Below are 25,746 nucleotides of genomic sequence, written 5' to 3' on the forward strand. Positions count from 1 at the left end.
ATATCACTTATTATGTGTGAGGCTCTATTCTGGTTCAATTTACATATATTATCTTTTTTAACCCTCAAAACAACCATATGTACTGGATACTATTATTGTCCCTTTTTACTGGGGATAAATGAATTGAGAGAAAAGGGGTGCACAGATATTAGGTCACATAGCTGATGTGATTTGAACCCAGATCATATGCTTCCCCAAACTGTGTTCTTAATAACTAAATATATCTTAATCATACTATAGAGTTTTACTGGAGACTCTACAAACTGTTATGAACAGATACTATTTTATTTCTGTCATTTTATGAATACTAGATTTATTTAATTTTTTTTTTTTGAATGGTTCATTCATTCCACCATTCAACAAATATTTGCTGAGATCTGTGTGCTTAGCTCTACTAAACCTTGGCCTTCACCAATTGAAAAAGGTGGAAATGAACCTTGCCCTTATATTATAGTAAGAGACAGAGAGTGTAGGAAGACAGAATAGTTCTGAATGCTATGGTTGGGGAGGCACTGTGTATATGAAAACATAGAATATGCTAATAATTCAGATTTGAGGGTTTAGGAAAAGTTTCCTGGACAAAATAATATTTTTTACAAGATCTGAAGAATGAATGATGGAAACCGGGGAGGAGGAAAGGTAAAAAAGTGCACTAGGAAATGGAACAGTAAGTTCAAAGGCTTGCTGATCAAATTAGGGCAGTGAAAAAACTTCTGTAAGTCAGGAATGTGGAGTACAACTCGAGGGTGAAGATGAGGCTGGAGTGAATTGGGGTCAGATTATGGAGAGTCTTAATTTGAGTCCTATTTGTTCTTATTATTAGATAATGGGAAGCTAATGAAGGGTTTTTGAGTAGGGAGTAATACTATTAGATTTGGGTTTTACGAAGATCACACCTCAATGAAGACAATAATTTTAAGGGATAAGAACAGAGGCCTACTTGATATAGTGATTATCTTTATCAAAGAAAAAAGTTTTAAATGACAAACTTTTCATTAGTTAAGATCAAATGTTTAATGTCATCATGGCTGCACTAGTTTGAACCCACAATTCCTAGTAGAGTGTGTTTCCCATATTATATGTTCAAGAAATATTTACTAAATTAAGTCGAATTGGTTCTATTTAAAAGATCAGTATTTCATTGCTTTTAATTTTACTTTTCTCTATTAAAAGTTTGTCACATTTCATTAGGAAATAAAAGGCTTTTAGTATATATATTATTTTATCCCTTAAAAAAACTAATGCATTGTCTTTGTGAGATAATATTTTGCATGTATTCATTGCCAAAAATCAAATATTCAGTTATAATATAAATTTTTCTGGAAAAATATTTCCATCCAATAGATGTGATGTCCACTCTTTTGTAAAAGTATATACACTTTTCTTTCTTCAATATTTTGAGCTTAGTCAGACTCCCAATAGTACATTAAAAGAAATTAATTTTTTGATTTGGAAAGATTTCTAATAAATAAATAAAATTAAGCTTAAAGGTTTTCTTCCTTTTTTTTTTTTTAAAAAAATGTATTTTATAGGGAGTTCCTGGAGACCCTGGAGCAGTTGGCCCATTGGGACCTAGAGTAAGTGTTTTCTCCTTCATTACTAATTTGGCTTCCAGGCTTCCATTTTAAAAAAGCACCTTTTATCTTAAAGTGGGCTTTATTTTAGCATTAAAATTCTTCTACTTGATGAAAATCAGTCTTATAAGAAATATTATGTGCTGTGAAACTAGTATATCCTTACTTCAAGTTTCTTTTTTTAATCACTAAATTAGAAAATTGAGCTTCAGTAGTTGTTCATTTCTAAATTTTTTCTCGAGGAGAAGCCTTTTTTCAGATTTTCAGGAGTATTTTTAACCCATTTGTAGATCAAGCACTGAGATTGTTTAACATTCCAATGTGGTTCTAGGGAGAAAGGGGAAATCCAGGGGAAAGAGGAGAGCCAGGAACAACCGGACTCCCTGGCGAGAAGGGAATGGCTGGAGGACATGGTCCTGATGGTCCAAAGGTAAGTATGGTAGTGAGTTTGGTATTGAAAATGTTCTAAAATTACTGCTCAATAAACACATGGTGGTACTAGAATTTATTTCTCTTATGTTTGTAAGTTATTTGATTATATAATTTTCTTCTTCAACAAATATTTAATGTGCACCTACTAGGCTTTTCCTTGGTACTAATGAGTCAGCTAAAAAGGAGTCTCACTTTTGTGATGGGATTTATGGTTTAGTACACTTAGTGGTACATTCTCATATACAGACCCATTTATATATAACTTTATATATAAATTTAATTATATAAATTTGATTAATGACTTCCATTAATAAACAGAAACAAGAAATAGAAAATTGCATAATTTATGAGGAGGTATTTCTAATCATAGGCTCCATTTTTTCTTGTCTTGAATTCCACAGTTCTGCTTACAAAATATATGAAAGTATGTTGTTTTTGAAATCTAACATACAATACATCCTAAGGCAAAAATCAGTACCGTTTCTTTTTGGGGTACCATTTTAACATTGGTAGAAGACAATGTAGCCAGTTTCAGTCCAAACATTTGAAGTAGAATTTTTCATGATTCTGCAACATTAGATCCTTATCAAATCTTTAAGGTCCAGAGTGATTGCCTAAGATCTGCCTCAACTTAATCACTGACAACCAGCTTAATATCATCGGTTTATTACAGAGAGAATGAAATACTCTCTAAATGTAATACCTTCTTTCTTTATTAGAATCCCATGATGTTACCAAAAAAAAAGAAAAGAAAAGAAAAGAAAAAAAGGAAGCTCTATCATTTTTATTTGAATCAGTAGTTAATTTCCCCAAAGAGAAAAGTTGAAAACATAAGCCAATAATCAAAGCGGCAGGTCTGATTTTTTTTTTTTAATGAACTTGAAGGCAATTTTTCCAAATGAAAAATACAAGCACTAGGTTTAACCATATGAAATCTCCGAGATTCTATTTTGACCTACCAAAATAGTAAATCCATATAATTCAATTTGAATACTTAGGTGAACTTATTGTTGGTTTGTTTTAGGGCAGTCCAGGACCAACTGGCACCCCTGGAGATACAGGCCCACCAGGTCTTCAAGGCATGCCTGGAGAAAGAGGAATTGCAGGAACTCCTGGCCCCAAAGGTGACAGAGTAAGTGTGTGTGTTTTTCAGTTCATTCATTTACATTTTCGACTGATAATGATTTTCTGGGCAGACTTTTACTCCTACCATCTTGAGTCACAAGTCATTCATTCATTTTTTAAATATATATTTATTGAGAGACTGTACAGTGCCAGGCATTGCTCTAGGCTCAAGGGCATACAGCTATGAGCATAAGAGATCCATCTCTGTTCATGAAGCTTCTATGCAAGTGTGAGAAAAAGACAACAAATGAATAAATGGTGTTTTGTGTTTTCCCAGGGTGGCATAGGAGAGAAAGGTGCTGAAGGCACAGCTGGAAATGATGGAGCAAGAGTAAGTGAAATCATTCGTTTTCCTGCTGGCCTAAAAATCAACATTATCATCATCATATGAATTTGCCTGAACTTTCCAAAATAAAATTTATAATGTTTCCATGGTGGTCAGGATTTGGAGAATGATGAAATCTGAGCTTTGATGTTGATTAACCATGCATACTCATTTTGCTTACCTTGAATTAGGGCAGCCAAAAAGTAAAGTCGCTGTTGAGAGATCTGTGAGAGATCACTGCTTTAAGCGGTGGGGCCCTCTTTTAAAAATCTTTCTTTATCATCTTTTTATTTCAAAGGCAATGTTTATTTCTATTAAACAGCTGATCTAGTGTGCTGTTCTAGACCTCATTCCAGTTCAGGCAAGTAGAGTGTTGTAGAGTAATCAAAGTTGTGATAAATGTTTCTCAATATACTGGATGTTAGGGGTGAGAAAACTGCACGGTGAATCATCATTAATGCTTTCATCAATAAGGAGGCTGAATAAGTGAAATGTAAAGAATGATGGTTGATCCCAAAGCATTGTTTCATGTCATGTCAGAAATTGACGTCTAACAAGTTTTAGGTCTTAAAAAATAGAATGCACTTGCAACTCTAAGAAAATCAGACAGTCAGATTGAAAATATATCTTCAGACATAAATGATTCTTTTATGTAAGAGCAGGTAGTTGCAGTCGCTCAGACATTCACCGTTTCCTGGAAAGTTCATGATATCTGATAAAAAACTTCTATTTCAGTATGACATTGTTTGTTCTTGGTTGTCCTGTTGTGTTCTGGCAATAGCAGTTGTATATTTAAAAAAAGGCAACATACTAAGCCACTGTTAATATATTGATTCTGCATGATGAACCACTTAATATATTAATTATCTTAGCTTTTTTATGGTTAATGTAATTTTTATTTTATTTTTTGTCACCATTTAGCCCCCTATTCCCTCTTCTACTTCCACCCCACCCAAGCAATCATTACACTGTTATCCATGTCCATGAGTTCTTTCTCTCTCTCTCTCTTTTTTTGTTCAATCCCTCCAGGCCCCAACATATTATATTAATTTTTTATTAGAAAATGTACAGAAAAGTTTTAGCCTTATTGGTAATTATCCTCTTTTTTTTTTCCTGAAAAGCTAATCACTTAGTGTAGCAAATTATGGACATGAAATGTTTCTTGCCTTTTAATTAAACCTAATATTTGATTTAATATTTTAAAAATAGTCTAAGCAAATCTGGTATATTGTTTGTATTTTTTGTTATGAATGGTATGCTATGTATGCATAGTATGTAGTGCAGTGCTATTTGAAGGAGTGATGCATTGACAGTTATAAGGGAAAATCTGACATGCATAGTTATTGTTCTTAAGAACTACTTTGAAAATGCAATGTGATAGGATCGAGACTTTAGCAATGAATGCTTTATTTTTAGTGAAGGCAATTTTTTTTTTTTAAGGGAAAAGCAGAGTATTTGCTATAATCTCATAATAAAAGAAAAAAAATGAATGACACGTTTTCTTTGTATGAAAAAAGTCTGTAAATTTATTCTTTATATTTCATCAAATCCTTTAAGGAAGTATATTATGTAATTTATTGGAAGAATATTGTTCCATTATAGCTCCAGATAATTTAATATTATAGTTTTCTCATGTTCTTGTCAAAAATATAAAATTGAAAACTTATTTTTGTTCCTTAATCTCCTTCAGTAATACATACAGAAATTAAATTATAAAAGAATATTTGGGCTCACATGAAGAGGCAATACACATATATCAAAGAGAAAACTTGTTTTAGAAAGAACTGCAATATAGTGTAGGAGTTGAAATAGTGTGACCATGTGGTAGCTCCCCTATGCACTGAGCAGAAGAACCCTTTCATCTTAGTGTAGCTGGATAGAAGCATGTCTTTACATATCAGGAGAATGTAGAAAACTGCATGCTTTAACACAACTTCACTTTTTTGAAATAAAAAGAGTGATATTTTATTAGTGTGTCATAATTTAAGAAAACAGTATTCTGTACAAAAGAAGAAAAGTCCCTTTTTAGTCTATACTCAAATTTCAAATAGGTATTAGCAAAATTAAATAGGCTAAGAAACAAGGAGACGCTGGTAAAGAATAGCATTAATTTAGAACTAATGTTTGAAGACAGTGTTATAGTTGGATGAGTTGAGTTGGATGAAAGAGATTGAAACTGTGGAGAAAATTCAATGGAAATTTTCTAGCCTAGATAGAAAAACCTTGAGAATATACAGATTATATTATTTATTATATGTAATGTTTTGCAAAAGCAGCCACATTATAACAAAACAGTCCCCTCTTACTTGTTTAAACATGGAAGTTTACCTGCATTCTTTCCTTCAATATCCTATGTTCTGTTTATTGACAGGGTCTTCCAGGTCCCTTGGGTCCTCCAGGTCCTGCAGGTCCCACTGGGGAAAAGGTAATGTTATAAATTATTTTGTGGACTCAGAATCATGGTGTCTGGATGCAGGCTCTTTCTCTTTAATGTTTGCTTTTATAGAATATGCTAGTTGGGCTAGATCATCTCATAGTTTTCCCCATTATCTGCCCTATATACAGTGCCCAACATCCTGCAGCTATATTATGTCTTGCTACTGTTTTGAACAATAACCACTTGAAATTTGCTTTCTAGGGTGAACCTGGTCCTCGAGGTTTAGTTGGCCCTCCTGGCTCGCGTGGCAATCCTGTAAGTGACAGTATTTGGATGGTCTTAGTATGACATTGAGCAATAAAACAATTCATCATTTTATCTTGGTATTTTTATAAAACCATGTCTGTTAGATTAGGTTATTTATAACGTTCTGGTTTTCAACTTTTACTTTTCTCATTAAACTTAAAAAATGATCAGTGTATTAATTTGATACAATCAAGTAAGTCTAGGTAAGCATCTCATTAACTAAATAATTAAGAGACTTCTTTGAAACTTCAGACCTTGGAAATTTTGTTCTGTGGTCCTTATATCTATATCACACTCAAGAGTCTTCCTCAAGCAATGTGTCTGATTTTTCTATATATAATTTCAAGACATTCTGAATTTATGTAATTGTATTTTTAAATTTTTTAAATTAAATTTATTGGGGTGATGTTGGTTAATAAGATCATATAGGTTTCAAGTGAACACTTCTATGAAACAAGATCTATATATTGCATTCTATGCCCAGCACCCAAAGTCAAACCATCTTCCGCCACTATACATTAGGCCCCCTCTGCCCTCCGACCCCCACCTTCTTCTCTCTGGTTCCACCACACTGCTGTCTGTGTCTGTGAGTTTCAATTTTATATCCCACATATGAGTGAAATCATATAGTTCTTATCATTTTCTGACTGACTTATTTTACTTAGCATAATATTCTCAGGGTCCGTCCATGTTGTCACAAATGGCAGTATTTTGTCTTTTCTATGGCTGAGTAGTATTCCATTGTATACATGCACCACATCGTCTTTATCTAGTCCTCTATTGAAGGACACTTTGGTCGTTTCCATGTCTTGTTCACTGCGAATAATGCTGTAACATTCCTATTTATAATAAGGTGTGAAATCTCTAGTAATATTTGTCTTCTCTTAGGGTTCTCGTGGTGAAAATGGCCCAATTGGTGCTGTTGGTTTTGCTGGACCCCAGGTATAATTTTCAAATATCTCTTACTTACAGTGAACACTCCTCTTGTTAGAGCATGAGTTTAATTAATTTTCATTACCATATGTTTTGAAGGTAAAAGATTCTGGAAAGTTTACAGTTTTCTAGGCATTCTCATTTTCAGTATATTTCATGGACTAACACAAAAATGAATGAGTTTACACAGTTTCAAGTTCTGCACTAATTTGTTGTAGTAAAAATATGATGGGATAACTTATTTTTTTCAGACTGTCTTTAAAGATATCATCGGTCCATTTTTTTCTTCTATGCTATAATACTGATTATAAAGCACCATTTTACAATAGGTGATTAGATTATATGTTAATAATGTTACTAATAATTACTATAAAATAATTTATCTATAAGTGTTATAATCAACTGCTTATTTATACAATTGATATAGGGTCCTGATGGGCAGCCTGGAGTAAAAGGTGAACCTGGAGAGCCAGGACAGAAGGGAGATGCTGGCTCTCCTGGACCACAAGGTCTAGCAGGATCCCCAGGCCCTCATGTAAGCTAAAAAAACAACAAAAACAAACCATATCTTGGGTCCAGTGCTCAATACTTAGACCTTGTGTTTAGCCCATGTTGCTTTACTACAGTGATCTTTTGTTTACTTCTTTCTATTCAGGGTCCTAATGGTGTTCCTGGACTAAAAGGTGGTAGAGGAACTCAGGGTCCACCTGTAAGTTGCTTTGAAGCTCTGGGAATTACACACAATTAGTTAAGATATCTAGTGCTTCATAGATATTTTAAAGTTAATTTGAAGCTGTAACAACAAATGTTTACGTGTATCATTATATTCTATAGTGGAAAGGGCTTTAACTTGGAGATCTGGGTCAAAATTAGTTGCACGATCTTGGAGACCCACCTGCCTCATATATAATATAAATAATATATAACCTGTGGAAGAGGTAATGAATAATGTTGAAGCACTCTATATAATTATATTATATAAAATATTAATGTGATTTTAGCCTTTGCCTGAAACTTATGTGTATATATTCACGATAAATTTTGAGTGGAAAGAGAAAAATAACATCCTTCCTACCAATGAATCTAGATCCACTCTCAAACACATAGGATGCAAGAATATATATACACTGGTCACAACAAGAAAGAGAACCTAAAGGCCTAAGTATCCCTGTGAAAAAAATAGATCCCCCAAAGCATATGTCATTAATCATTATTTTATAATTGTTTTTATGATATTATATTTCTAGGGTGCTACAGGATTTCCTGGTTCTGCCGGCAGAGTTGGACCACCAGGCCCTGTTGTAAGTCAATACAGTAATTCAAACACACATGTGAAAATAGACACAAACACACACATATGTACATACTATATAGAGACATATATTTAATTCTTATTGTTTATTCTTTAATTTAATCCATTAATGATTTTTTTCCCCATTAACAACTCTTATTCTGATCATTCATACTGGTATGTTGTCAAAGCAAATTCAGCTCTAATCATCCAATATATCTTGGAAGAACTTATTTTCAAGTCCTTTATAGCACCAATATTTGACTATTATTCCATATGGTTACCAAATACTAACAGTATTGTGTGCTAATGATCCTTTCCTTCAGTTAGAAAGCATTTCTGAAACTTTGTTTAATAAATATTATTCTTTCTTTATAAGATCAGATCAGACAGAATAAAATGTTATATGTTTATTGTTGGATCAGAGCATTAAGAAGTTTGAAAATTCAAGTTAATTTCAGCACACTTTTAACAATGACTCAAAGGTAACTGTCAGCGAATGATTTAGATATTCTTCTGGGGAATGAGTCTGCAGCTGTGTTTTCTTTAATTTTGTTTAAATCTACTGAATGACTGATTATCTAACAAGAAAATTAGACCTATGAGGCCTGGGAAACTGCCTCTGAGGCACAGACCGTTGCATCAGTTCCTTCAATGAGGCTTCCTCTTTGCCCTCCTGGGTTTCTTTCTGTGTTATACTAGGGAGCTCCAGGGCCCGCAGGACCCTTAGGGGAACCTGGGAAGGAGGGACCTCCAGGTCTTCGTGGGGATCCCGGCTCTCATGGGCGAGTGGGAGATCGAGGACCAGCTGGCCCCCCCGGTGGCCCAGGAGACAAAGGGGACCCAGGAGAAGATGGACAACCTGTAAGTTTGGCATCTCTGTTCTAGACCAGAGATTTCTCTAATTGAGAAATTTGCTAATAGAAATCCATAATAATCACTGTCACAAAGAAACTATTTATACATTATCCTGGGCACTTTCATAAATCTTTATGCCCTATGGGTTTTTAATTTGCAGTTCTCTGCTTTAGAAAAATATATGTGCATATATAAAAATATAACACTAGTGAATATGGCATTTGAAATCTAAAGAAAACACTTTCTTATATATCGGCATTGCATGAAGAAAATTTTTATAAAGTACATTATGTTATTTAATATCCAAATGCCTTTAAACATTAATGTGTTCAGATAAATCATATTATTTTCTTTATTTTTAAAATGTGTCCTTTTAGAAAGAGGAAAAATGTTTGCTTGAATAGTTGCCTCTTCTTTCCATCAATATTCATATTAATCTTCAAGTTCTTTTTCAATGGATAAGCTATATTTACTTTTTAAATAACGTTAGAAGTTCTATGTGGATTGTAAATTGTGATTGCTTATATATAATATGGTCTTATGAGACAGTGAACTTATTCTTATACCAAAAAAAATCCCCTGTATAGCTGTGATCTATTGCCAATTTCTTGCATATAGTTTTACTCTGGACAATTTCTAATTCTAGTTTATCCTCGAAATTAGGGTCCAGATGGCCCCCCTGGTCCAGCTGGAACTACTGGACAAAGAGGAATTGTTGGTATGCCTGGGCAGCGTGGAGAGCGAGGCATGCCTGGCCTGCCGGGACCAGCGGTACGTAGCTGCATTATTCAGTATTTCATCTGATTATGTGTAATATGATTTATATATATATATATATATATAAAATATATATTATATATACATTGCTACATAGATTTAAAGTCTTTTCTTTTGACACAAATTCTGAGTATCTTCAAAAGCTTTTGACTTCAAATGTCAAATTCTTTATTTAAGTACCTTACAAAGTCTTTGAAAAGTGTATTTATTTAACCTTGAGGCTAGAGAAGTAAACAAATAAGGATATGGGTTTTAGGTGACTCTAAATCTTCCTTCAAATATTAAAAATATCCAAGGAACTGGAGAAGAGGGATAATCTCCTGGTGAGTAGGTAGCTTCTTCTTAAATAAACATGCCTAACAAAACATCCACATTTCACAGTTCAGAGAGCACGTTCTCTATAAACCATCAAAGAGAAGACAGAGCTCAGTTATTACGGAGCTGAGTAATATTGGAGGTAAAAATGGGCTGAACTATAAAGAAAACCTCTGAAAGTAATATCCTATTCCATGGAGGGTTCTAAGAATCTCGTATTCCCTGGAGTCTGGATAAAAGCTTGACTCATTATTACCCTTGAAGAAACAAAATTTTACTGCTTGAAGTTTATATACTTGAGAAAAGTAAATAAGTGATGTTTTTATATGGAGTGCTTGGACCTTGGAAGTGGGGGGCATGTGGGTAGAGATCTGAAACCAGCAAACAAGGAGTTAAGGAATGTCTTATTTTTATCAGATGTGACCAAAGACCTGGAAGTAATATCTCCCAACGGTAAGACAGAAAGAAGTGCAAGGATATAGAAATAAAGTGAACAGACAAAGCAGAAGTAAATAAGAATGGGAATGTCTTACTAGTGGCGCACATTCCAGAAGGGCAGCCAGAATTGACCATAATACACTAAATTAGAACCCCAAATGCACACCTGAGCTGGTGGAGAAAGCTACTTTTTAGTTCCTGTGATACCTCTGGATGAGAGTGATGAAAAGTGGCCATGCCTCTAAGAAAGCACTACAGTGACTTGGATGTTGTGAGATAGTGGATAATTATTACTATAGAAGGGAGATGAAGGTGCCATTTGAATAAACAATCTTTATATGAACTGACATTCTTGAATTTCTTTAGAAGTGGTTGACATATTTATACTTTATTTCAGGGCACACCAGGAAAAGTAGGAGCAACTGGTGCAACAGGAGATAAAGGGCCACCTGGACCTGTGGGACCCCCAGGCTCAAATGGCCCTGTAGGGGAACCGGGACCTGAAGTGAGTACTGCTGAAAGTAACTCTTGTTTTCTGGGTGTTATGGGGACACTTTTTAAAATTTAGATATCGATTTAGAAGTTTAGAAATTGATTATACATTTTACTTGGAAGAAGTTGCTTAGTGATGTTATTTGATGTACTCTGCTTCCCTAGAGAGCTGAGAAAATGATGATATAAAGAAATGGTAATAAGATAGGTGTTTTTGCACTGACTAACCTTCATTTAGTCTGGAGCCAAGTATTTTAGTTGATTTAGGTTGTTGCCAAATTGTTTTGAACGTAAAAGGACACATTCATTCATCTTTCCCCCTGTTATTAATTCATTCTGTTAATAGTATATTTGTCACAATTGCCATGTTCTATAGTGATAGGATTAATATATTACAACTTGTGAAAAGGGCAAAGTAGAGATAATTTTACCTAAATATCACTATAAAGTAACATTATTGATGTAATGTTCCCTTAGGCTCTTTTGAAAGGAACTTTCTGAAAAGAGATTTGAGAACTTATAGGTTGGAATCTGCTGTATTTAGTGCTGTAATGAATAAATCACCAAACAGTTACTGTCACATTTTTGAGGAAGAATCAGTCAATGCATTTCAGAGCAATTTTTTTATCAAATGGTAAAAACATAATTCTGAAAAAAATTAAAATATATAAGGAGATAAGACTATATATTTTAAAAAGTAATTTGATATTCTAAGTACAGCTATTTTATTTCAATAATTTTACAGATATTTTTTGGATAAGCTTAAGAAGTAAAAGTGAGAAAAACCATTCACCAGTAATACAAACAAAACAAAACAGCAAGAATGTAATTATTGTATATTTATTTCAAAGAATTTGAGAACTTTTTCTATTTTTAGAATAAAAAATAGAAATGAAGAATTTAGATTAAGTAAAAATATATTAATTTTACAAGCAATTCAAAGTATTATAAAAGATGACAAAAGCTTTCCTTTTACTGAGATTTTCATGAATGCTAATTCTAGTTTCTAGAAGGGAGGTGTAACCATGCTGTAATTTTTCTGGCAGTTGGAATGAGATTTTTTTTATTACTCCGTTAATTCATTTTTTAAATGTGATTTCTTAATAGGGCCCAGCGGGTAATGATGGTACTCCTGGAAGGGATGGTGCTGTTGGAGAACGTGTAAGGGCAATTCCACTGATTAAAAAATCTGGAGTAATGTAAATTTGAAATCTTTCTAATAGTAAAGAGTAAAAACCTATCTTTTCTCCTCATAGCTCTAATACAGCCCTGCTTTTTATGATAGAAGCAACCTTTTTTGTAAGGTTATAATTTTGGTAGATCTTATCAATGAAATAAGATTTGAGTACACAGTAAAGTAAGATGGCATTTTTTATTAAGAGAAGGAAAGCAAATTGCTTTTATATTTGGTGCAACATGAAGGCCCCAAGGAGTACACACCTCTGGTATTGCACCACAGTAGAATGGAGATGGTATGATGTCTGGTTTTCTTTCATGCATGGGAGAAGAGTAATTATTTTAGAGGAGTGGGGATGGATGCTCCAAATCAGTTTTCTCAAAGAACACATGTGGAGTTGAAAATCTAAGTGGTTTCCTTAACATGTTCTGTTTTCATACTCTTCGGCAAATCTTTGTTTATCCCAAGAGTATAGACACCCCATTGTGAAGACTTCTAGTTTAAGAAACATGCTAAATTCTGGAGGTGACCACTCCTATATTCCAGCAGTCTTGACTGTGGAAGTAATGGGGCAGGAGTGAGGGGAGCAATGAGGTCTGAAATTGGGGAGAAGTTTTGATTTATTAACAAGTAAATAAACCATTTCAGTAAATTATAAGTGAAATTATAAATAAATTTTTGAAAAGATACTGTTTAATCATGAATCACATAGGCATATAGGATACCACTGTTTTACAGTTAATATTAAAAGAATAATATCATGGTTATTCTTGTCAGGGTGATCGTGGAGACCCCGGGCCTGCCGGTCTGCCAGGCTCTCAGGGTGCCCCGGGAACTCCCGGCCCCGTTGGTGCCCCAGGAGATGCGGGACAAAGAGGAGATCCGGTAAGGATAGTCAGTTTCACACTGACAGTGATAAACATCAGTATTCTGTATTATGAGCTACATAGGTGCATGCATACAATCATACATGTGCCCTTGATTAAGGACTCTAAACAAAGAATGATAAACAGTTCATTATGAGTTAATTTTGTGTTATTCTGAGAGGAAAACATTTGATTTCTAATAGGTATTCAAAATTTCTGATGCTTCGACTTTCATGACCTAAGAATGTTGTGATTTATAGGAAATCATGTTAAATTTAAGCAAGTAGTGTCTCTACCATGAACAATTAAAGTGATCATTCAGTGAAGTCAATTCATAAAATTGATTATAGAAGTATCATTAGGTCTTATACCTAGGGGCATTCTTATACCTAGGGCTATTAGCCTGATTTTAATTAACTAGCCATGAGTATACATAGATACACATAAACATAAATAAATACCCAACTGCAAATATATATATTTTTAATTCCATATCTACATAGTATATGCACACTTTTTTACATACCAATTTTTGTGAAAATTTCTTCTAGGGTTCACGGGGTCCTATAGGACCACCTGGTCGAGCTGGGAAACGTGGCTTACACGTAAGTTGTCTGTTTTTCTTTAAAAATATATATCTTCTTACATAAAATATACTCTCTATGAAAAAGTACAATTTAAGATTTGTGAATGAAAATTTATATTTCATTTTGTCCAAATTTCTCAGGCTTTGGACAAAAATATTTTTTTATTATTATTTTTTTAATCCTCACCCGAGGATATTTTTTCCATTGCTTTTCAGAGCACGTGGAAGGGGGAGAGAGAGAGAGAGAAACATCGATGTGAGAGGGACACATCGATTGGTTGCCTCCCACACATGTGCCCAGATGGGGATAGTGAGGGGAGATTGGGCCTGCAACCGAGGAACATGTCCTTGGCCAGAATCAAGCTGTGGACCCTTCAGTATGCAGGCCAGTGCTCTAACCACTGAGCAAAACCAGCCAGGGGGCAAAAATATTAATTTAAAATAGTACCCAGAAGTTCATGTTTGTTTTTACAATTTTAATGTAGCTCCTCAGAATTTAACCATGAATTCTTTCAAATAATCAATGAAGACTTTTAAACTCACAGTTTTCTCCCCAAATAATTGGAATAATAGTACCCTTCTTTCTAAGATTTTATAAAAATCACATTGGATAATGGGTTTAAAAGCTCTTTGTAAATTTTAAAAGCACCTTTCAAATATTATGTTTTATTTTCAACTAGACTGCACTGCCCATGTTCAATTCTTTTTGCTATTTGCAGTTGCTTCAGGCTAATTATTATTATACAGATGTCTTAACATTAATGAATCATCTCTATACGTAGTCTCTTATGTTCCATTCACACCCGTTATATAAATTAATATCTGTATTTATGAAGACTAATTATAGCCTTATCATGGTCTATTATTAAATCACAATTCTCAGCTTTGACTTGAAAGAGGAAGGAAGGAAGGAAGGAAGGAAGGAAGGAAGGAAGGAAGGGAGGGAGGGAGGGAGGGAGGGAGGGAGGGAGGGAGGGAGGGAGGGAGGGAGGGAGGGAGGAAGGAAGGAAGGAAGGAAGGAAGGAAGGAAGGAAGGAAGGAAGGAAGGAAGGAAGGAAAGGAGAGAGGAAAGAAAAGGTGAAAGGAAGGGAAAGAAGGAAAGAAGGAAGGAGCCTAAGACTGATTAGATTGATCAGATAATTTTCACCTCTTCTCTCAATGTAGCTTTTATCTCATAATAAGAGTCTTAATTATTGCTTTTTCTTTAGTTTCTCAGGATCAGAATTGATGGATCTACTCTCTTAGCAACTTTCCAATATGGTCAATTATTTAAATACAGTTCAAGCTGTCATGCTGTTTTAATAAACATTGCAGATTGAATAAACATTTTATTTTTATAAGTAACATAAGTAAATAAGAACTTATGTTTTGATTTAAAAGAATCTAATTATGGTGGTAATATTTTTATATAATGATATCAGCCAAGTATGTGAAATATAGTTTTTGAAACTGTTTTAGATAGGCAAGACCAAACTTAAAAATACCTCATTTTAGTATAAATATAAGATAAACATTTAAAAACTAAATCTTTAGAAAAGCATTATTATATATGTTATGTTTTAATGATCACCTTCATTCCAAAAGATAAAAATTCCTAGGTCTAATTTTATGTAGATAGTAAATATGTCAATTCATATAAAATACAATGTTCAAAATTATAGTAAATACAATTGTAAAAGGTAGAATTTTAGTAAATTGTAGTCTAAACATGCAATATCCAGCCATGACCCTGTTTCTAGGGACCCCAAGGACCTCGTGGTGACAAAGGAGATCATGGAGACCGAGGTGACCGAGGTCAGAAGGGTCACAGAGGCTTCACTGGTCTTCAGGGTCTTCCTGGACCTCCTGTAAGTAATTTCTTTAAGTATTATTTGCCCTTCATGTGAAAATACACAGGTGTCTTGACATGAACATTTGTCTATAAAATGGATGGACTTTTTGTATTTTATTTTCATTTCAAAGAATGCCTTGATGAATAATTAATTACCCATCTGCCCAATATAATTACCCATTTATTAGCTGTAATTTTGTAGGAAAGAAATAAAAGGATATATATACCATTATTCCTATAGTTGTCTTTAGTATTGGTCAACTCATAAAGACATTGTAGAGATTGATGACTTTATGGAAGTAGTTTATGCAGCTAATGTCAATGACAGCACATTTTAAAAAACTGAGACTGACAAAATGTAGGATGTAAATACTTTGGTAACATTTAAAATTATTTCCTATTTAGGGTCCAAATGGTGAACAAGGCAGTGCTGGAATCCCTGGACCATTTGGCCCAAGAGTAAGTAACAGAACTTAACAAGTTGCAGATGTAAATAATAATGCTTTTGGCAATATACTGCTAGAACTTGCATATCGTTTTTGTAGATCAAAGCTAGAATTGCCCAGATTCTCTGAAGTGGGCAGCAAATGTATGAGACAAACCATTCAGTAATTGCCTTTAAGTAGAAATATCTTGAAATATGACATATTATTTCATGGTCCCACATTAAAATCTCTTTCCTATGGTGAATATACTCATTGATTGGTTCATTTTCTTACTCTGTGTTCATTGAAATTTCCATTAAACTTTCATTCTTTGGGATGATGTAATAGGACTTACCATGAAGTGGAGACAGAAGCTGGATGTTCTGAAGCTGGATATATTTTTTTCTTGAAGTAATTGTGATATTTCCTCAGAAGTATATTGCTTAATTCAGAAACAAATCATAAAGTGAAACCAACATTTAAAGCTTTTAGAAATTCTACATGAGTATTCATGCTGCCCCTAATAGGTCATTAATGTCATAAGACAATTGACAGACATAATTATTTAGGAAAATCATTAGAATTTCTACTATGTCTAAATATAGTATAAACAAATCATACATAAATTTTACAACAGTAGCATTAAAATTGTTAGGATGTGATGAGATTTGTATAGGCACACAAACTTAACTTATACTTATGCCAAACACTTCAACTTCTGTCATTTTCTTACTCCTAGTTATTGAATTTCTAATTAAGTTTACAACACCAGATTTGATGAAACAGTCCCTACTACTAATAACAGTAGATGACTAGTCCATTAAAGTTTTTTTTAATATGTCTTTATTAATTTCACAGAGAAGAGAGAGGGAGAGAGAGAGATAGAAACATCAATGATGAGAATCATTGATTGGCTGCCTCCTGCACGCCCCCTACTGGGATCAAGCCCACAACCCGGGCTTGTGCCCTGACTGGAATAGAACTGTGATCTCCTGGATGCTAGGTCAATGCTCAACTGCTGAGCCACGCCGGCTGGGCCCATTAATGTTTTTAAATGCTACTGGTCTTTTACTGTGCATGGATGATAATTTATGTGTGATGAAATAGTAAACGTTAGAATGTTCTGGAACGCCATTTATTAGTCATTAAGATCTGAATCTGAGAAATCACTGTGATAGCTCTAAGGAAAATAGTTCTTTGATTAGAGAAAGGAATTGTGAAAGTTTTCTTATAGGATCTAAAATTCAGTTTTTGTTTCTTGCAGGGTCCTCCAGGGCCGGTTGGTCCTTCAGGGAAAGAAGGAAATCCTGGGCCACTGGGACCTATTGGGCCTCCCGGTGTGCGGGGCAGTGTTGGAGAAGCAGGACCTGAGGTAAAATCACAGGGGTTTGCGTGCAAATAACTCTAATAACTCTGTTGGTTCTCACAGCTTGGATTCTAGCCAAGGGATATCTGTGCAGCATGATAGACAGAGATTGAAGGAACTCTGAAAACAAACCTAAAAGTCACACAAGAGCTTGTCTATATAAGTAACAGCTTAAAATAGTAGACTACTCAGAGTATATAAAATTAGAGTCCAAGCTACCTGGGCCTTGATTTCATGTAATACCAAAGAGCAAAGAGCAAGTTATAATGGAACTTAAGAAAAAGTTGCTTTGCTTTAAATGGCAATATACTAAATGTGAAATTTGATGAATATAATCATTCATGAAAATACTATACAGTGAAGAGTATGAAATTAAAGTTTGTCTCTATTGAAAATGACATTCAGAAAGGATTCAATGAGAAATTTTTATGACAATTTTCCAATAGTATCTACTTGAGGTTTATGTAAAACTAAAATTGTGTTAGACTCTGACTTCTCAGATCTTTGGGAACCATCCTCATATATCTGCCATATACTCCTGTTTCTGTGGCATGTGTGTAAATGAGGTTATGCTTTCCTGTCTGATATTTCTTCCTCTTTGGTTTTATTTACCTTTCCCTCTTTATTCTCTGCCCCTTACTGGCAATACCATCAAACCAAATATGTATTATTATATGAATTGAGAAACCTTATATTTTCTGTGGTCAAGAGGAATATTTCCTATTTATTTATGTGAATGGAAAACAGATACAGAATTGGAATACCTCTGATGTATGTGGCTCTTGATTGACTTTATTTTGTGATTTGGTGGTCCTTGAAAGAAAAAAAAAAATCTCCTCCCCTGAGATTAGCATAAAGGAATTCATGAAATCATAATGTGATCTTAAAAAAACAACCAATAGATTTAACAGTCTCTTGGGGTGAGGAAATGTTGGCACTGGAGGTTGAAGCAACTTGTCCAGAACCATGTAATAAGTGGCAGAGCCAGTATTAGACTCCAGCCTTCTCACTGCCAGCACTGTGCTCTCCACGTGAGAGTTGGACCACACATCTTTCCAGGTTGTCAGCTGATTCTCTCAAGTTGCCAAGTTCTTCCTTGGGAAAATGCAAAAGGGAATTAGTAAAGAGGACCTACTTCCAAGCCTCTGCCACCTTTTGTGCTTGTCTGCGTTTCACTACAATAGTTCTTACTGTCAAAACAAAACAAAAAACCAGAGAGAAAGAACTCTTTATTTTTGCTACTAAAAGGACTAAAGAGAAGATTCTTTAATTTTGTTGTTTAGTACAGAGAATTTTGACTTACACATTAATTTATACACATTTAAAAGACTTCCTGTGCTTTCCCCCTTATTTTCAAATAAGAGAAATTTGTCTTGTTAGTGTTTCTTGTGGGTATTTCCTTGGTATTGATATGTAATCTTATCGAACTAGGACCCACTACTCCTCTGCATTTCCCCTTTCAGCTTCTGTCCATAAATCCTTTTAGAACATTTTAGTTTTGCTTTGCCCCAAATTGTTTGGAAATGAATATACATATCTACATATTTTAACATAAAATATATTGCATCTTAAAGGTAAACATAAGAACAAATATTTTGTGCTTTGATCTTATGTATCTCAGATGCTGACTTGCAGATATATTGCCTGAAAAACATCACACATCATTTCTCACCCTTGGAAGGTTACAGGTTGGCAGGCCAGAACCATCTAGTTAAAAAAGGAGATGAGTCACAGATCCCTCAGGTTGGGGTGCTGCATTGTAACTCCCTATGCACCAAGTCCCATCAGTTCCTTTTGTCCAATAGAAAAACAAAAACAAAAAAAATGGGTTAATCTTTTTCCAATTTTTTTTAAAATTAGGGTCCTCCTGGTGAGCCTGGTCCTCCTGGCCCTCCGGGCCCCCCTGGTCACCTTACAGCTGCTCTTGGGGATATCATGGGGCACTATGATGAGAGCATGGCAGATCCACTTCCAGAGTTTACTGAAGATGAGGCGGCTCCTGATGACAAAAACAAAACTGACCCTGGGGTCCATGCCACCCTGAAATCACTTAGTAGTCAGATTGAAACCATGCGCAGCCCCGATGGCTCTAAAAAGCATCCAGCCCGGACTTGTGATGATTTAAAACTTTGCCATTCCACCAAGCAGAGTGGTGAGTAGATAGCTGTCTATTTGAGCAATGTTCGTCATTTCTGATTGTGTTATTCTCAGCTGTATTCCAAAATTATTTAGTGGTGCTCGAGATAAAATGGTAAACATATCAGGGAGTTTGTGGTTTGGGGTGGGGACAGTCAATGACATGAAAAATTATGGGGTGAGATGATAAATACTATAATAAATGATCCTATCCTATTAATGATCTAATTTCATTGTGGTAGTTCCGTTTCCACAAAGAAGTCTTAAAATACTGGTAATTTTGAGGTGATATAATGTAGAAAATACTTGTGTAAGCAAGTTTAACATTTATTTACCTACATGACTTCTCAGGGATTTAATATGCTAACATATATCATCAGGTCATCAAGAGTAGAAGAAAGTTTATTTTATCTCCTAAACTTATTTGAATATGAAATTCCTTTCATATAGTTTAATGTTCTACAGATATAACTTTAGGAATCTCTGCTGGCAGGATTATGTTATAGTGATGTTCTAAAGTATTTTGGAATTAAGTAGTCCTTCTGTACTGGTTGCATAAATCATGCCTTAAGTTTGCATTATTCTATCATTTTGATTAATCTAATAAGACCTAGAGAAAAGGGATTCTAGGCCATAGGACTAAGCTATGAAATGCTTAAGAGCTCCAGTTAACTCTGAAATGACATTGACAGTGATAGCTAAAATTACCTTTGAAGACTAGGAAATTTGATTCTCAGCTCTATACTTTACATCCCACCGAAGTCTCTTCATTTTATTTAAAATGCAGTTTTTCATACATATTATATATAACACACAGATAAAGTATACATATATACACAGATATATGCACAAATATATATTTGTTTGTGTATTTGACTATATCTCCAGCACCAAGCCCTAACTTGGTATAGCCTATTTCAAGTAATTCTTATATATAATAGAGAGCAATTCTAAATGGGGCCATAGAGATAATTTATAACATTTAATCAAAGTTCAACTCATATACTTTTTATTCATAGTTTTGACAGTACATTACTTTATTGCATTCCAGTTACAATTCGCTTTAAAATATTGGCTTTATAAATTTAATGGGAACACATCCATTTTGGCAAAGCCACTTAATCACTGTGGATTCTCTCTTTTTGGTATAGTTTTCTCATCTATAAAATGGAGATAATGATATTTCTTCACATTCATGTTTTAGCCTTGATTTGACAAAGTGCCTCAGGACAGTGCTCGTAGAAAGGAACCAAAAGTGTGACAGTTACTTTTTCCTTTGTTGTAGAATATTTCCTTAGCTGGGATACTCTTTCTTAAAAGAGCCTTAATCCATGAGTTCATGTTTTCAAACCCTGTGTTAATTCTTTTAGGGACTCATCATCATGTTTGAAATTTACTTTATTTAGCAAATATTTTTATTTTGGAAAATAGGTGAGTACTGGATTGATCCTAACCAGGGATCTGTTGAAGATGCAATCAAAGTTTACTGCAATATGGAAACAGGAGAAACATGTATTTCAGCAAACCCGTCCAGTGTGCCTCGTAAAACCTGGTGGACCAGCAAATCTCCTGACCAGAAGCCTGTTTGGTATGGCCTCGACATGAATAGAGGATCTCAGGTAATTTCACATGCTGCTTAAAATTGTATTTTTTGCTTTTCATTATTTATTATACCTTAATATTTATTTAGGACTATGCTGTTATTTTTTGGCCAGGTATATTTTACCATGTTAATTTTAAAGTCATATATTCTTATTAGTTGCAGTTGCTATATCATTGCATAAACAAAGTTTTGCTATGAATTAACATAAATTTTGAATAATACTTTTTCCATTGATGGAATGTAGAAAAGTAATTATTTTTATTAATAGTTCCTTTAATGCATGTCACACTGACTGTGGAGTATACTCGAAGGGATCTTGCTACAGAGATTGAATTTAGCATCAGAAGATCTAGGTGACTGCTCCCTGGATCTCTTACTGACTTGGGGACAGCAGGAAGTCACTTAACCTTTCAGAGCCTCAGCTTTTCATTTTAAAGTGGGGTGATAAAATTTATCTCATAGACTTTGTGTGAATATAATGTGCTTACTATAGTATCTAGTACATGGTAAGTTATAAATAAATACTAGATAATTACTATAATAGTATTTATATAATTAAATCACTTTATAGACTTTGTAGTATTCTTTAAACTTAATGCATTTTTATAATCTTTATGAATCCTACAAATATTTTTCTGAGTCCAGTCTCTTCTATGTTTCTTTTATGGCCCAGTATTTATATTCTCAACCAGCCTTGCCAATTCCTATTTCAGTTTCAAAACTGTAACGTATGTGTGACTGGAGCACCAGAAGCTAATGAGTATTTCCTTCTGGATCTCTTTATGGCAACCTAACTCTGAAATGTCCTTCTCACCTCCGCTCCTGGCCTCTTCTCAGAACTCATGCTCATAATGAACATAAAGTGAGCCTATTATGGCTGTGAATAGGATATACAGAATCTGCCATTATTTAATGAGCAGAAAAAAATTAAATTTAAATATACTCAATTGAAATGTAATTTAGTTAATATACTATTTTGCGAAAAGCTCAGAAGGGAGAGTTGAAAATAAGCTCAAAGTAGAGGATAAGTAGGAAGGAGCCTGTAGGAAATTATTTTCGATTATATGTTTTTGTTAGCTAATTAAAAACCTGTAATTCATATTTTCTACAATTGTTTAAAAGTTGGGTTAAAAATGATTTTATACAAAGAGTTAATTCCGAATTCTTATTATAATTAGCAGTAAAAACAATAAATTGTTTTTGATACATGATGAAATATCCAAGCCAGTGTTCAAGTATGTTCCTTCTTCTAAAAAAGAAGTTATATACTTGATTTTTTTTTAAAAGAAATTGAGAAGCAGAATTAAAAATACATAAACTTTCTCTGGTGAGTATAATTATCATTGGTTTCTTCACTTCTTGTTGGGGTAGTAAGGACAGAGGTTCCTACTTGTGAATATTCATAAAAATTTTGAGATATTTTTATAAGTGCAAGTAGAATAAACTGTTATATGAAAGAATAAAAGTAATACTCTTTAAAATTGATTTACCTGAGATCAACAGACACACACACAACACTGTGAAACCCTTCAGTGTTGCATATAACAGACATCCTTTTGTTTTTCTAGTTTGCTTATGGAGACCACCAGTCACCCAATGCAGCCATTACTCAAATGACCTTCTTGCGCCTTTTGTCAAAAGAAGCCTCCCAGAACATTACTTACATCTGTAAAAACAGCGTTGGATACATGGATGATCAAGCTAACAACCTCAAGAAAGCTGTGGTTCTTAAAGGATCAAATGACTTGGACATCAAAGCAGAAGGAAACATTAGGTTCAGATATATAGTTCTTCAAGATACTTGCTCTGTAAGTACTTTTGATCTGTATTGATCTGATTAAAGAAATTATTTAAACAAAATACTGTTATGGCACTAGAGGCAGGGATCATTTTACCCTGTATATAGACATAGCAGTTTGTCTATAGTTCTTTAGGGTAAACTTGAATGTGTGATAGTACATGAAGCATGGCACAGGTGTTAATACAAAACAATAAACAAAGTCTGAATCTCTGGAATGTGATCCAGCTCTTCTGCAAACTCCCTTTGACTCTCCTACAAGTTATTTTATTTACTTCATCTCAGTTTCATGCTTAAAATTTCTTGATTCTAAAATCTGAGATACCTTCTATTTTTTTACTGATTTGCATATCCACTTGCATATCTAAATATAAAGAAAGGAAATTATTTAATGATGAATTATAGTTTCATTTGTGAGAAGCAAAAAGGCTTTCATAATTTACCTTTTCAGTGCCCATTCGGGAAGTTTCAAAAGAACAAAGGGCAGTTCCTCAATTTAGAGCATGAAGGAAATGTCCTCCAGCCTTGCTAGGACCTCACTTTGTTAGCAGTGCTCTTTTAAGTAGTGCTCTAAAAATCGTTGCTTGTACCTTATCTGCTATGAAAACTGGCTTGGAAGTTACTGTCTAACATCTCTGAAATAGCCTGTATGTGCTATTAACCCACTGCACAATTTAATTCTAGAAACGAAATGGAAACGTGGGCAAGACCGTCTTTGAATACAGAACACAGAATGTGGCGCGCTTGCCCATCATAGATCTCGCCCCTGTGGATGTTGGCAGCACAGACCAAGAATTTGGCATCGAAATTGGGCCAGTTTGTTTTGTGTAAAGCAAACCAAAATGCATCAACGATGAGCAGCACCCTCACCGTCAATGACCACCGCCGTTCACGAGAACTTTGACTGTTTGAAGCTGATCCTGAGACTCTTGAAGCAGTGGCTGATTCTGCGTCAGCTTTGTACATACGACCTTACGTGCCTGGCCTCCGTATCCTTCAGAATATTTATTTTACTTACAGTCCTCAAGTTTCAATTGATTTAAAATATTTTTCAATACAGACGTTTAGGTTTAAGATGACCAATGACAATGACCGCCTTTTAAAAAAGTAAACTGATTGAATGAATAAATCTCTGTTTTCTTCCATTTATTTCAGTGCAATGACAAAGTTGCTTAGTATTTATGAGAACATTCTTCTTCCTGGCAGGTAGCTTAAAGAGTGGGGTATGTAAAACCACAGCACATGTTTATTTCACTTGTCTGCAATTTGAAAAATAGAAAGCAGTGCCTTTTTGTGACCTCTCATATCCAGATGATCAATTAAAAATGAAATCAAAATGTTTATCCTTGTGAATGAAACCCTCATGCATGTCTTGATATTGTATAACTATTACAGAGACTCTTTAAAGAGAATCTTGGAGGGGGGAAAGTTTCTCACTGTTTTAAATGGAATTTTTAAATAATATATATTCAATGAAATTTCTTGAAAACAAAGTGATCTTAGATTTTATAAAGGGTGGTAAGTTTAGATTTTTTTTCTCATTCAAATTTAAAGGTCTCTTTCCCTCTTGACTCAGTCTATTAATATAGCTAGAAGTTACATCAGTATACCATTGAATACATTTTCACTCTCTTGTTTAAGAAGATGAATGCAAAAAAAAAATTACATATACAGCTTTATAAACATATGTCCAGGACCCAAAGTTGAGAGTCTTCCACATGCACAGTCTCATCATCCTGAAGCCTATAATGAAGAAAAAGATTTAGAAACTCAGAGTTGTGGAGCTGACTCTAATCAAATGTGATGATTGGAAATAGAACATTTGGCCATTGAACTCATAGGAAAAATGATCCAACATTTCTTAGCATGAGCTACCTCATCTCTAGAAGCTGGGATGGACTTACTATTCTTGTTTATATTTTAGATACTAAAAGGTGCTATGCTTCTGTTATTATTCCAAGACTGGAGATAGGCAGGGCTAAAATGTATTATTATTTTTCCTTTAATGATGGTGCTAAAATTCCTTCTATAAAATTCTTTAAAAATAAAGATGGTTTCATCAATACCATTTGTGGAAGCATAACTGTTAGACTTACCCGTTTCTGAAAGAGGGAGCATTGTTTCAGTGCCTTGTCCACTGTTCATCTGTCAAACTGTATCAGGAATGTTTTGTAAAACCTGCATGTTTCTTAGAACGTGTAGGTCCCCCTGTGTCTCAAGGTTCCCCCCCCCTTAATTGCATTTTGTTGGCTCCATTTTTATTTTTTCTTTAAAAATAAACAGCTGGGACCATCCCAAAGGACAAGCCATGCACACAACTTTAGTCATGTATCTCTCTGCAAAGCATCGAATTAAATGCACGCTTTTGTCATGTCAATGGTTTTTGTTTTGTGGAATTCCTTTGAACGTATTAGATCCATTTCATTTCCAATAGTGAAAAGTAGGTGTTGTGGTATTCTTTGTTCACCATTTGTTTAAAAGATAAAACAACAAACATCTTCCACTGAGCATATACTGGCTTATATATGAAAATCAACTTACAACAGCACTCATGGAGGAAACATGACACTAATTATCACTGTCTATGCCTTTAAACATCTCAGGGGTGTATTATTGATAAAAAAAGAAAAGCAACTGATTTTTCATGGTTGAATAAACTGTGATAATAAAACATATGTCTCAAAGTGTATCACATATGAATTTAGCCTAATGTTT

At 34.2% G+C, this 25,746-nt stretch overlaps 1 protein-coding gene across 2 annotated transcripts in view; it reads left to right on the forward strand.

Annotated features, from left to right (window-relative positions):
- Positions 1-25,408, forward strand: part of COL5A2 (collagen type V alpha 2 chain) — a 254,405-nt gene extending 228,997 nt beyond the window's left edge. For both annotated transcript variants that reach the window (XM_081142182.1, XM_081142181.1), the window contains 23 exons: positions 1,533-1,577; positions 1,906-2,004; positions 3,031-3,138; positions 3,409-3,462; positions 5,828-5,881; positions 6,095-6,148; positions 7,028-7,081; positions 7,500-7,607; positions 7,728-7,781; positions 8,320-8,373; positions 9,066-9,227; positions 9,885-9,992; positions 11,149-11,256; positions 12,351-12,404; positions 13,198-13,305; positions 13,838-13,891; positions 15,612-15,719; positions 16,109-16,162; positions 17,393-17,500; positions 19,355-19,646; positions 21,062-21,249; positions 22,802-23,041; positions 23,716-25,408. In XM_081142182.1, the coding sequence (XP_080998308.1) occupies positions 1,533-1,577; positions 1,906-2,004; positions 3,031-3,138; positions 3,409-3,462; positions 5,828-5,881; positions 6,095-6,148; positions 7,028-7,081; positions 7,500-7,607; positions 7,728-7,781; positions 8,320-8,373; positions 9,066-9,227; positions 9,885-9,992; positions 11,149-11,256; positions 12,351-12,404; positions 13,198-13,305; positions 13,838-13,891; positions 15,612-15,719; positions 16,109-16,162; positions 17,393-17,500; positions 19,355-19,646; positions 21,062-21,249; positions 22,802-23,041; positions 23,716-23,862 (2,415 nt within the window). In that variant the 3' untranslated portion in view covers positions 23,863-25,408. The remainder of the gene's footprint in view (positions 1-1,532; positions 1,578-1,905; positions 2,005-3,030; positions 3,139-3,408; positions 3,463-5,827; positions 5,882-6,094; positions 6,149-7,027; positions 7,082-7,499; positions 7,608-7,727; positions 7,782-8,319; positions 8,374-9,065; positions 9,228-9,884; positions 9,993-11,148; positions 11,257-12,350; positions 12,405-13,197; positions 13,306-13,837; positions 13,892-15,611; positions 15,720-16,108; positions 16,163-17,392; positions 17,501-19,354; positions 19,647-21,061; positions 21,250-22,801; positions 23,042-23,715) is intronic.
- Positions 25,409-25,746: the final 338 nt, after the last annotated feature.

Source organism: Miniopterus schreibersii (assembly GCF_964146895.1).
Source record: "Miniopterus schreibersii genome assembly, chromosome: 7".
Taxonomy (NCBI): domain Eukaryota; kingdom Metazoa; phylum Chordata; class Mammalia; order Chiroptera; family Miniopteridae; genus Miniopterus; species Miniopterus schreibersii.